A 14,067-nucleotide genomic window follows, 5' to 3' on the forward strand; every position below is an offset into this window, starting at 1 on the left:
GAAAAAGGTTTTTGCTTGCCTTTACAGCTGGTTAGACTGGTAAATTAAGTGCCAGCCCTTTTGCCCTGGACTGCCTTAAGGGTTTATTTATTTGTTTATTATTATAAATTACTGTATTATTCAAGACTTTGAACTAAAAAAGTGATTGTTACTGATCAAACTGGCTGATTTATGATCTTACATTCATTTGTAGATATTGTAGACTTGTAGTTGCTGCTTCAGCCTCTTTAGATAGAGGAGGGTTTTCCCTATTCTTGAGGAGCTGTACACAAGAATCATTCCCTTCTAATGCTAATAAAGCCTCATTGTTAAAGAACTCAAATTCTTGTTTTATTCATGGCATTTGTTTTGGTTATAATTCTTCACCACAAAAGTAACTAATTCTTTTGGATCTTGTTTGTATTGATTTACCAATTGCAGTGAAAAGGCATGTGAAATTGTTAAGATTTTCCATGATCCTCATTGCCCTCAATCTGTGGGCATGGCAGCATTTGCAAAGAAGGTAATTTCATAAATCTGGCCAAAGGCATGCTCTTGTGTTCTACCTAGATTCAGTTTTTGGTTGGATTGTTCATAGAATGGCAAAAACAGACAAAGTTTTGGAATATGCATGTTAACATGCTTAAAGGTGGAAAATGTGGGATTTTATTTGGTATCTGGAAAGAGTTCAAAAGATTTTTATTTTTTATTTTTTTGATAATATGATCTTATGCTTTTGACTTTTTGAGGTGTTGAAATGCTTTATTTTTAGCAATGTGCAATTTACAAAACCCCAGATCTCTTGACATGGTGCTATTGTCACACCTTTCCTTTATCCCTTACTCCCTTCATCTCTGAAAGCAAAAGAAGCTTACCAAGAATGATTGTTTGCAGACAGAAGTACAAGGTTTCCAGAACACACATGGCCTCAAAGAAGGTTGGGCATGTATGGCAAGGTTCTTAAATACTGTGCTTGTCAATAGAGATATAGCGGTTGCACTGAGTGCCTTCCTGAAAGAAAGTTGATACAGAAACATAATGCCATTTGCAAAACAATATTTGAAAACCCTTTCAAAGTTATTTTTTTAATTAATGAATTATTATTATTTTTTTAAATTATGTTTTTACAGATGGCAGGGTTTGCTCTCTTCAGAAAATATAAAACTCGGTACATCAAAGTACTAAGCTACATCTGGAACAACTTTCTACAAGAATTGAAAGCATGTGAAGATCCAGTTCGTGAAGATCTAAAGTTAAGTGCAACAATCAGGGACATTCAAAACTACATGGAGGATAAGTTGTTCCTTAAGGAGCCAGGGGAAAGGGCCCTGACGGGTGGTGCATTGCTATCAGATGTTTTTCTGGTATAACTAGATTACCAAGAATTTGTTACTTGCTTTTAGATAAGATAGAATTCCAATATATGACGTCTATTTTATGATGATTGCTTTTCTCACAAACTAAGACACTCATTGGTTTTTGTCGTAGGCAGGGTTTGAATCCCAAATATCTTATTCGATAAAAAGAGACTTTACCATTTTTAGAATTTGTTATTTAGTATTTCATTTGTCATATATTTTTTTTGCAGGATTAACCGAGTTTTGAATTATAGAACTTTTTAAAAATTGGTAAAACTCTTTTGAATTATAAAACTCTTTGGGATTAACCGAGTTATAGAACTTTTTTTGTCCGATGAATTGCTTCATCAATTAGTTTCCTTCAAATGAAAAAATAAACAAATGTTTCAATTGGGTATTTCAGTATTTGTATACACTTATATATGTGCTTCAACAAATAGATTGAACTTTCTGTACATACCTTCCTTTCAGTGCAAAAGCCAAACAATTGGCTTTCTTTTCAGTAAGATGCACTTTTGAAGCTGTATGTTTCTTCACAGTAGTGGAAATACTTCCAGGTAGAAAATTCTTCTTATGTGAAGAAGGCACCATTGGTCTTGTTGAACTTTTGGCTTTTGTTACAAATGAGATCACTAAAAAAAATATATAAAATTAATTAGCCACTATCATTATAGAATAGTAGTTGTGGGGACTATGGTCCAAAGTAACAAATTGGGCCTTGAACCTGTTCGAGGACACCAGCACATCCGAGGAGTTAACGTGGCTTAAGCAATCCATGTTAAACATCACTGGAAACAAAGAAAACAGGTCCGAGGAGGAATTTCTCCTCGGACACTGAAAATCCGGAGCGAAAGGACATCCAAGCCACTAAAGCCCATCCCCTAAATACGTGAAAAGGAAGAAAACACAAAATATTTAAGCAAAAGCTACTACCACCATATTGAATGTACTAAAGCTTCTTTCTTGGCCGAATTAATGTGGAGAAGACACTTGAATAGTGCTACCTTGGCTACCGCAACTCACAAAGAATTGAAAGAGATGCTTGATGGGACAGATGCTCAAGTGGAGGTTTGGATAATCGACAAGTGTAAAGTCCAAATGATAAGAAAAGGCCTATATAATGTGTAGAAGCCCCCACAAGAGAGGGACAGAAAAAAAGGAGGTAAGAGTACTGTAGCATGCAAAAGAACCCCATTGCATTGATCCGTATATACAAATTAAGTGTTTAGCCCTATCAGATGGTGTGATCTTTCAATATAATGGCTTTTGTTCTTGTTCATGTGTTACTTTATTCCATGCAATACCCCGTTTAACTTATTAAAACCTAGTTCTTTGATCCATACTCTACAAAAATTCATTGTGTTGAGCTCTTTGGACCAAGACTTACAAAATAAGGGTTTGGGCTCCAAATTGTGCTCCTACAGTAGTCTATAATTTTATGTATCCAAAAAAGTGGAATATATAGAGTTTTCTTAAAGGTATGTGTAAAGATTCACTATGTGTGTGTGTGTAACTTTTTTTTTTTAATATAAAAGTTGTGAAAAATGTACTTGAAAATTATTTAATTTCTCTATATCTTTTTTTTTTTAATCATGACTGCTCATTTTATAAATTTGTTCCATTTTTTATTTATTAATTTATTATATTAATTATGACATTATCATGGTATGACCTCTTTTGGACCTTGATCCAACCTTAAAAATTTTGAAACTCTCCATTTTACAGTTCTTTGAATGGTCCAATTTTTAATACAATGACCAACTTTACCAACAAAACTCCAAAATACCTCATTCCCCCTCAAACCATTACAAAAGGTAGGCATTTAAGATAACTATTACTGTAATTTTTCATTCCAAGTTTCTGAAAATTATTGTGTTAACTTAATCTTCAGAATGCCTCCAACCAATCCCATTACTGCAAACATAAATTATATACGCACGTGTTCTTTGCAACGGGTTGAGATACAATTTATAGTTGCAAGCACCTGGATGGCACCATCAAGTTTGATGTTTTCTAGTAGACTAATTAGTTGTTCATCAGCCATAGTTCCTCTGATTTGGCCCCTAAAATTTTTGCAGGTAACTTGAGTCTAGTAGTTTGCATTGTCTTATCTTGAGATTTATAAGAGGCTCATAAGCCCATGGTAATGAAAGGATATTATGAATGCATCTTGTATTGTGGGATTGATGTGTAAAGCATGCTATTACAATTTAACGCACTGGTTATTTGACCTTTTCCTTCCTATTTGGGCTTGCATGTTAAGACACTTCAGTACATCTGAAATATAGTTTTTACGTTGTTTCCACTTGCCGGAAAACATGTGCACCTACCACGGATGTGTACAACCCACCCATTCTAGGAATATTACTCAAATTCGTATGCATGTGATTTACCATGTCTTCTGTTTCCCATTGATTGCCTCACTCTTTATCATAACTTGTTTAGATTTAAGTTTGATTGGATTGATTGTTTTTTCATTTTGAATAGTTTAACACCATGAAAGAAGTCCATGATGACAGATCTTGGTGCAAATAAGCATGTTGTCAAGGACTGTCTATCCTTATAATTTTGAGACATAGGTCTTCTCTATCTATTACGTTACTGTGGGGCTGGTGCAATGGTAACCTCTCTCTGATTACTGCTTCATTGTTTGATAAGAAACAATAATAAAAGTGCCAGAAAAGTAGGTAAAAAACAGTGGATTAATATAACGGTAGAGCAAAAAACATATATGTTTTGTATACAATTCTTTCTTAAGTTTTAATAATTTCAGCAAGATATTTTATTTGCAATATAGAATTGTTGAGCATGTTTAGTTAATTTATTTAACATTTATGCTTTTCCGCCAATATATTTTGCACTTTTGCTTCATCATTTTCTTTGTATTTAATCATGTAGTTTCTTAATTGTTTATTTTTATATGTTTTGTGCTTCTAACAATTGAAAGAGTAATGATGCTAATATAGTAACTTTTACATTCTTTATAGGCTGTTCCAAGTAACGTGGTTGAAGGATATTGGTTTCATATATGACCGAAATAATTTAAGCAAAGTTTGTGCTTCACCTCTTTTCCTTGTGTAATGTTTTTTTGTTGTTGTTGAAATACTTATTTTAAATGCAATGCAAAACGAATTAAAATACACATAAAAAGGGGAAAAAAAATACTTAAAGTATTGTAAAAATTTGCTAAAAATAAATCTGCACCAGTTAATTTTAAATTTCCTATATGTTTGCATGTGTGGGCCATATTCTTCTGCTTGCAATTCCAATTGTTTATTAATTTTGGAAATGGGACATAACATCAGATTGTTGGGGCCAATTAAGGCCTGATGGAGTAGTGTTGGGAAATGCATTGAAAACCTAATATTTAGGAGGGTGGATTGTGGAAGGGAATGAAAATGTAGGGTGGCTTATCATTTTCTCTTGTTTGGTTGACTATAAAAAGGGGAAGAAGAAAAAGGACCATAAGCATATTCCTCTGGCCTCACCATCTTCCATTCATCTGAAGTGGGAGAAAAATGACAAGAATAAAGGATTTGACAAATTTATCCTATAATTCATCAAAAACAATTCCATAGAAAGATAGAATGGGAAATTATTACAAGATACAGATTCTTCTTTATCCTTCCACTTGTTCATCTTTCCTACCAAAAAATTGTGAAGGAAAAAAAAGACAATTTTGCTGCAATTTTTATTTTTTTCCCCATCCCATTTCATTCATCCCTTACTTTTCTGTCCTTCCTACCAAACTGGCCCTAATGGCAGATGTGTTTGGAAAGTTTGGGAGGGTGGACTGTGAAAGGGAATGAAAATGCAGGGTGGCTTATCATTTTCTCTTGTTTGGTTGACTATAAAAAGGGGAAGAAGAAAAAAGACCATGAGCATATTCCTTCTGTCCTTACCATTTTCTATTCATCTGAAGTGGGAGAAAAATGACAAGAATAAAGGATTTGACAAATTTATCCTATAATTCATCAAAAACAATTCCATAGAAAGATGGAATGGGAAATTATTACAAGATACAGATTCTTCTTTATCCTTCCACTTTTTCATCTTTCCTACCAAAAAATTGTGAAGGAAAAAAAAGACAATTTTGCTGCAATTTTTATTTTTTCCCCATCCCATTTCATTCATCCCTTACTTTTCTATCCTTCCTACCAAACTGGCCCTAATGGCAGATGTGTTTGGAATCTTTGAGATGTTGAGCTGACTATCCATTAAGATTTCACTACTCGATCATGTGGGCTCTGCAAAGGGAGATAATTAGTACAATTTAATTGTGAAAATCACACTTAGATCTGGAATAAGTGATGTCTTTGACATTGTAATTACCTTCTGGGGTGATATTGATATGTTGTATAAATATAGAAAGCGATCCTTTTTTTAATCTCATCCTAGATGAACATGTCATTCATATACCATACTATTGACTTTTTAATTGTTTCCTTTTTCTTGCAATGTTCTTTTTGACTGAGATTCTTCCTTTTTGGTGTGCCCTAATATGATGATCGACATATGTAACAAGCTTCATGCTTTTATACTCCATGTAGTTTAAGAAATTTACTCATTAGATGAAAGACGGTTGGGGTCTAGCAACTAATGAAAATGTCTTGTTTGGAAGTGATGGGACTTCAACATTGTAGCAGATTAACCATCAAAATTTCAAAGGTTTGTTTGTATACAATAGTTGGTATCAATTCCATTTCTTACTCCTCCCCCAAAAAAGAAAGAAAAAGTGAGTGTTTTTTTTTTTTTTTTTGCAATTTCTTTATTTGAGTGCCTGACATTGCTGATGCTGCATCAAATCTAAGTGATTTTAAGCTTTCTCTAGCAGTATATTATCAGGCCTTCAGTCTTTTACCCCTTTCATGAGCTTTTTAATTTTTATCACCCCAAAATGTGATAGTAGATTTTTGTTCAGTTTTAACACTCTTTTTGATAAATTTATATATGTTACAAAGAATTTGATTTGATTTCTTTTCTTTAATGTAGTCATAGGAAAACATATTGTCACATATAATGGTCGTGAAGTAAACAACCTTAATGAACTAGAGTATATAAATGGAGAAGTCTGGGCAAATGTTTGGCAGGTATGTCTTTGCATTATCAATTGTAAAATTGTTTTTCATGCTGTTTGGGTTTTTTTTTTTTTTTTTTTTTTTTTTAGTTTTGGGCCATGATTTACATATCTAAGTGGCATTGGCTTAGGGATTCCTTGGTGGGATATTTGACCTCTTTTTGGAAAGTTAGCAGCAGAGCATGAAATTTGTAAACCTTCAACCTATGGAAAAATCTACTTGCTTAAAAAATATATTTTTTTACATGGCATGAGTGGAGAGTTTGTATATATGGTTTTATGTCTTGCATTTTTATTGATACAACAGTAAATTACAAGCTTCCCCAGAAAAGTTCACTAAATTGCACTCTTTTGATTAGTGTTTGTGCTAAGCTAAGCTACAATATCAACTATGCCATGTGAAAGCCCCTGCTATTGCCTCCTATATTTGGAACATGAGATGCTCTTGGCGTAGGACAACCTTAATTTTGCAACAATAAATTTAAAAGACAGGAAAATAAATGACAGGAACCTAGGAGTTAGCACCAAGCGAGGAAAAAACTGTTAGGAGTTAGCACCTAGGGTTGGTTAGAATCAGAACCGGACCAAAGAAACCAATAGAAATTTCGATTCATCAAATCATCTCTATAAATCATCTCCAAAAGGAGTACAATTGTTTGCTTATATAGGAAAAACTAAACCCTAGGTGTAAGAAACCCTACTTATTGAATGACAAAAATACCCTAAACTTTAAATAAAAATTATAATTAAACTAATTAAGTACTAGGGCCTATAATAAAAGCACAATTAATGTTAAAAAAAAACGAAACTAAATTTGTCTCTTTTGCTTCCCAAATCAGCTCCTTCCTTTCGAAAGTATCTTTGACCATTTAAATCCTGCATCTTGGGATAGACCAAGATGCAACTTCTCATTGCAGTATGTTGTTATGGATATCCTCTGTAGGACGAGGGTTTTCCAACAAGTGGACTTCTTTGAAGCTTCAGCTTCTTAGCTATTGCTACCTTCATAATCTACAATTAAAATGATACTGTTTTTTGTTGGATAATTAATACAAAACACTCCAAAATCTCATCATTACCCAAAAAAGCAAGGCAACCCCTAAGGTAAATCTCCTACATCTGACCAAAATCCCAGGAAGATTAGCATTGATTCACTACCTTTGATCAGTCCTACAATTTTTGGATTCTTGTTAGTTAATGCTTCTCTAAAAAGATAGCTACCCCCCTCTGAGACTTGGGATTCGTTTGCCATTTTTGCTGGTGGTTTAGCTCTCCTTAAGCTCACCACTCATTATCTTTAGCCCACACTCATCTAATCCCAGATATTCTTTTCCCCCCTTTACACAATCACAGCTCATAAATGTCTTCCAGCTAGTCACAAACAGCCCACTACTCACAAAAAGCTTTAATCTCAGTGTTAATCCTATCCCACTCACTCAAAACAACCCACATTCACCTCGTTCATGCCTTATAAACACACACTCACGAAAATCTTAGTTTAATACTTGTTGCACTGAGCTGAGATCTCTCTCTCCCTTCACACCATGCCAATTAATTCTTTTCTTCTTCCTATGGAACCTTTAATTTTTACTTTTTATTTTACTGTCGAAGGATATGATGTATTTATAACGATCGAACTCTTCCCTCACATTGATGTAATGATGGCCTAAAGTACAATAAATTCCTCTTGACCGAGATATACAAGGACCCCCAGGAGTTAACACTTTTCCTAAATTTATCTAATTATTGATTGTTGGATTGTTTTATTTCACCCTTACCGTTGGACAATTTATTTCCCTTGAACTATCAGAACAGGACCACTAATGTACTAACTAAGTATTGAAAAGTATTTTCACTGGGCTTTTGTTGCTATTGTGTTAAGTGCAGCCTTTGTTTTTCTTGCTTGGATAGGCTTGTCATCACACTGAAAGCCTTTGGGTGCCATCTCAAGAGCCCATAGTCGAGTTTTAGCTTGGTTTCCCAACATTTTATTCAGAGGCATCAATTTCCCCCTCAACAGTCTGTTACATGATATGAATGAATTTAATACTTTTGTTTAATTTTTTTTTTTAAAAAAAATTGGGGAAGAGGATTTGAGTATGGTTCTTTTTACTAGAGTTGAAATAATATTACTAAAAACACAAATAACTAACTAAATAAATAAATTTGTAGTTTCATTTTGAGTTTGTCGAAAGCCATACCAAATTTCACAATGGTTGAAGCGGTGACTTGTAATTAAATTATAATAGATATGAATATATGATGTTAAAGATGATTTGATCTAGGAAAAAATATTATTTTAGTCTCTACATTTTAAAGTCATAGTCAATTTAGACCATTCATTTTGGTCAATTTTATTTTTAAATTGCAACTAATTTAATCGTTAACTTATTAATTGAAAATACATATATGACAAATAATTTATACAGTTGGCACACTTAAAACTTATGTGCCTAATATAATAATAATAAAAATATAGAAACCAAATTGACTGTGAGTTGAAAATTGATTGTGAACTCAAAATCTAGAAACCAAATTGATTGTAAAATGAGAATAACATGGAACAAATTAACTGCTACAAAAATGTAATGACAAAATTAACTATAACCTCAAAATTTAGTAACCAAACAGTATTTTAACCTTTGTTTTAGAAGTGATATTATAAATGCCAGTGCCACAAGCCCACAATGATTGTCTTGAAATGGGTTGAGAGCCAGCCCATGTGAACACAAATCAGTGGGCTTTCTTATTTTGTAACAGACCAAGGAAGGCCCAAATCTTCAAACAAAGCCTATTCTGTATTATAATTATTGTTTGGTAGAATAGTCCTTAACTTTTTGCCCAATGATGTACACCAAAATTTTATTGAGCGGTTAGGCATGGCTTTTCAATTCATTATCAGATCTTTACTCAACACCACCTTTCACCACAACCACAACCACAACCACAACCACAACCACAACCACCTTCTACTCTTCTTTTATCATATATATATATATATATATATATATATATATACACACACAAATTTTATTTTCTATGGTGGTGGTTTGTAAAGGCTTTTGATGAATGCCCATTGCCTTGAAAAAAACAACCGTGGATGATCATTCAAAGCTATGAGATCTGAGGGCTTTTTATTTTTTATTTTATTTTCATATACATGCATTTCTTATATCTGGGTTTTTGTTTTTGTTGTGAATGATGATAAATGCACTGGGCTCTGAGCAGTTTTTATTTATTGATGGAATTGCAAACTAGAAAGCTGTTTCTGATACTCCATATATATTGTTGGGTCAAAATATAGTGCTTTGAAAATACCCACATGTACCCAAGTAATTTATCTCTATCTATATATGTCCAATGATTAAAAACTCAATTCACTTTCTTCACCGGCCTTTACTATGTTTTCTTTGTTGTCGTCTCAATATAAAACTCTCCCTTCAACTCAAAAACTAACCAACCACGTTTTACCCACATAGTTGAAACTTTAGAGTACAAGCTCTTTCACCTAGCCAACATTCTCACAATTCTGAAGCTTAGAGCTGGAAATATGGATACAAGAGAACCTTCTCTCTCTTCCTCACAACCTCTCTCAATTTCCTCTTCTCGTTGACTGTGAGTTGAAGTTTCAGACTTGTGTACTATTTCTACATTTTCTTGTGCTTCAATTATGGCATTTTGATTTCTCTCTTGTTAAAATACTATTAGCCTTTTGTTCATTATACAATTGGAATTTTGGACTTGATTTTCCACAAATAAATATTTCTAAAGAACCCAATGGGAGATTTGGGCTAATTTTGCATTTTTGGCCCTTGTCGCAAAAAAGTCCCCGACACAACTCCAACAACTGTGAGCCTGTAGCTTGCCATCCCAATAATTGAAATTGGGTTTTTAACTATCAAAATTGAAATAACCACAAAAACAATGATTTCATATGTTGATGAAGCATTCTCTAAACTGTAGCTTCTAGTAACATCTCAAATTACCCCTTAAAAAAAAAAAAAAAAACTACAAAATAAGAAAAACAAACCAAGATTTCTTTGAATCTTATGTGTTTGGATTAAGATTTTGTTAATTTGTTAAAAGTGGACAAAAATATAATCATATATATTATATTAATTTGAAATACAATTTTAGAATTCAAATCGAATCAAATTAATTTCTAATTGTAGTTTAATTTTGTGCTATTTATCCAATTTAATTTTTTAAATTTTGGTGTCAAGTTAACTCCATTCATAATACTCAATGTGGAACAACTTCAAAATACTCTAAAAAGTAGAGCCAAAGTGATGTTAAAAAAAAAGAAAAAAGAAAAAAGCAATGGCAAAACATGCTTATAAAAGGGCATCCTACGTAGTAATTCTTAACTACTTTCAGAGTATAAATAATGATATTTTCTCTTTTCACATTTATTGTGGGTTCCACTCATTAAATTCATAATTGGATCTATCATGAATGTGAGAGAATAAAGAATCATTTCTTCGTACTCCGGGAGTGACTAAGAATTTCCCCATCCCACATGAGATATTATCTCTCAATTACCGTTAAAGAAAAAAAAGAAAAAAAAAGTGATAAACACAATTACTTCATATATTTATATGGGTCATGCTAACGAGTGCCCTAAGGACACTCATTAACTATCCATTTTAGGAAAATTTTGACATTACTTTTATGGGAAATAAAAAAAAGCTGTCAAAACATTAATTGTTTTTTTTTTTCTTTTCTCATAAAAACCTTTCTTTAATTGAATTCTTAACTAATGCTCTAAGGGCACTTATTAGTATTTCCCTATTTATATATATCCAACTGAAATTTATTGGGTACCCTATCCAACGACCATCAAATTTATTGGGTTACCCATTTTCGCTTGATTTTGTTTATTTATTATTTTTAATCTTTTCTTTTCCTTTAAGGTCTTACTCTCTTATTGTTGATAGTGATTTCTTTTTTATTATTATTACTTTTTTGAAAAAAAAAAGAAGATACTTTCTGTAATTATTATTATTATTATTATTTTTTGTGTGGAAAAGAGGAACATTTTGTTGATAGTCAAATTGAAATTTTTATTTTTTTTTTTATTTTTTTGGAGAATCAAAATGGTAAGCGATATCAAAAAATATATATGAATTACACCAGCGTAAAAAATATATTGTCATCTAAAAAAAATTATTTTTCATATATATATTTTCTTTAATGAAAAGTATGATTATATAATGCCAAATTGGATCCTATATACAATCTAATCTATGCAACCTTTCATCAATCTTGTGTAGAATCCCAATTTTATCAACTTTGGCAGCGAGTGTTATCAAGGAATCCCAGTACCTTATATCTACCTACAGTTGAACCCTTACCCTAATACCCAATTGGACTTGTTTTCTAGTGACAATTTCTCCTTTTAATGCATGGCTCCCAATATGTGACTAACCAATTGCGCGGATCCCAGTACGCAACTTCAATCACCAACTAGAGAAGGTTGTTGGGAGCTGCAAAGTTCTTCAATTCATCCCAACGATGAAGATCAAGAAAATGCTTAGTCACAAAACACTACGGTGCACAAACACAGCAACTTCTTTGCAAGAATAATGAACTGGGGCAAAACTCTGTCTCTGGTCACAAATTGCTTAAACAAACTTTGCTTAACACTTATGCAACTTGTGTCCACTTTGACGGCCCTTAAGATAATCCTTTTATATGTCTAGGTTTGTGAGAAAAGAAAGCCCAAACACATAATCACAGATTAGAGTCAAAACAAAACTGAAATTCTGTTTTTCATAAACCTCGACAGATGCCTATCTGTTGAGCTACTGTTGAATAGCTATTGAGCCACGGGGCTAGAACAGCTCTTTAAGCTCGATAGATGGCTAGCTGTCGAGCTTTAATGACAGGCACTTTTCAGACTTGAATCTTAGACAGACTTGCATGGCTTTAATACTTGATCTTGAAACACAATTTCTTGAAGTATTAAACACATCCTAAATCTACCCAAATACAAGTAAAGTGCGTTTTGTCAAAGGATTAGCCAATTACATAAAATAGTGACATATGTTCCTAACAAGTAAATCACATGTCTTAACATGAATATTATTATTTAGAATATTTTTTAGGAGATTTTGTAGGCTTGGGAAAGGGGGAATTAACGTGTAAAAGGGGGAGGAGAAATCAGATTGGACACACACACACACCTATCTCTCCGCTCTTCTCTGATTTTCTTCTTTGAGTTTCAACATGGCCCTGCGAGGCTAAACTTTTATACTTGGTCGAAGGAAATTGGAGCCTTGGAATCAATAAAATTGTGAGATCTAATTTTTTTTTATTGTTCAATTTATGCTTTGAATATCAGATGTTCTTCTGTGCCTATTTTCATGATTGTCTTGTTTAAATACTAAGAGGCCTACTAGTTTATTATTCGTTGCAATCTACTGCAATGTTAAATATCAAATCCGTAATTGTTTGATCTCTCTAACTTGTGAAGCACCCAAGATTTAATGATTTACTGCATCAGAAATTATTAGATCTTAGGAAGAACGCTCGACTAAATTAAATACAACCGCTTGGGCTTGTGTTGTTTAGTTTCATCGATCTCTCTAATTCTTAAGGCTGCTACTAGATTAAACCTTTAGTGCTTGTCTTGGGTTGTTTAGTAATTAGGATTTATTACATCGCTTGTTTTCTAATTAACTACGACTAAGGAGAGATAGGAAAATTGTTAGGACATATGTGTTTCACTTGTTATGAACATATGTCATGATTTTACGTAATTGGCTAATCCTTTGACAAAACACACTTTACTTGTATTTGGGTAGATCTAGGATGTGTTTAATACTTCAAGAAACATGTTGTTTAAGTCTAGTATTAAAGTCATGAAGATTGGACCAAGAAACAAGTGAAGAAAAGTTGTTTACTAAAGTTAGATAGATAGCTTGACACCTGCGGACAAATAGCTCGACAACTTCTCAACACCTGTCAATAGCTAGGCTATCTATCGAGCTCTTCAGTTGATTGTTATCGCAATCTCGACACCTCTTGGTAGCTGGTGGATCGATTAAGAAAGCTCCTGTCTCCTCGACAACTCCTCGATAGCTTCTCGATAGCTATATCGATCGAAGTTTAAAGCTCGACACCTCCCGATCGATCGAGGTTATGGGAATTCAGATTTGATTTTCGGCCCATGCTAACATGTATGTGTAGGGTTTCTTTTCTCACAACCCTAGACCTATACAAGGCTTATTGTAGAGGCCGTCACATAAGAGAATACAAGGAGAACATATGCAAAAGATGACCGATGCCTTATTCTTTCTGAAAGAAACTACTGCATCTTTGCGCCTTAGGGTTTTGTAACCAAGTGCTTCTTGATCTTAATTGTTGATGAAATGAAGAACTTGGTTGTGGCAGCCAAGCGTTCATAGCGACGTCGCTTTTTGATCCTTCGATGTCGGCTCTTCTTATCATTGTGAAGCAGAATTCACCAAGTGTTGGATTGTTCACTCACCAATAGGGAACGTGAGCTGGGTTTAGACCGTCGTGAGACAGGTTAGTTTTATCGTACTGATGACAGTGTCGCAATAGTAATTCAACCTAGTACGAGAGGAATCGTTGATTCGCACAATTAGTCATCGGGCTTGGTCGAAAAGCTAGTGGCGCGAAGCTACT

General features: G+C 33.4%; 1 protein-coding gene and 1 pseudogene across 2 annotated transcripts; both read left to right on the forward strand.

Annotated features, from left to right (window-relative positions):
• Positions 1-1,081: 1,081 nt before the first annotated feature.
• LOC126705987 (mRNA export factor GLE1-like) lies at positions 1,082-4,395 on the forward strand. 2 transcript variants are annotated; one of them, XR_007648486.1, is made up of 3 exons: positions 1,082-1,343; positions 1,809-1,894; positions 4,325-4,395. XR_007648486.1 is itself a non-coding variant. In XM_050405226.1 (2 exons), the coding sequence occupies exons 1-2, from the start codon at positions 1,098-1,100 to the stop codon at positions 4,367-4,369; spliced, it is 291 nt and encodes a 96-aa protein (XP_050261183.1). In that variant the 5' UTR covers positions 1,082-1,097; the 3' UTR covers positions 4,370-4,391. The 2 variants fall into 2 exon arrangements, 1 of the variants encoding a protein (XP_050261183.1); XM_050405226.1 differs by lacking the exon at positions 1,809-1,894 and having other exon boundaries at positions 4,325-4,391.
• A 5,213-nt stretch (positions 4,396-9,608) lies between these two features.
• Positions 9,609-9,689, forward strand: LOC126707773 (small nucleolar RNA snoR118; annotated as a pseudogene).
• Positions 9,690-14,067: the final 4,378 nt, after the last annotated feature.

Source organism: Quercus robur, chromosome 11 (genome assembly GCF_932294415.1).
Source record: "Quercus robur chromosome 11, dhQueRobu3.1, whole genome shotgun sequence".
Taxonomy (NCBI): Eukaryota; Viridiplantae; Streptophyta; class Magnoliopsida; order Fagales; family Fagaceae; genus Quercus; species Quercus robur.

Bases quoted from the DNA above. Each gene is read 5' to 3' on its own strand.
- LOC126705987 (XM_050405226.1), top strand. From the start codon at position 1,098: ATGTTTTTACAGATGGCAGGGTTTGCTCTCTTCAGAAAATATAAAACT. The intron at 1,344-4,324 runs GTATAACTAGAT...CATTCTTTATAG, and splicing joins TGCTATCAGATGTTTTTCTG to GCTGTTCCAAGTAACGTGGT.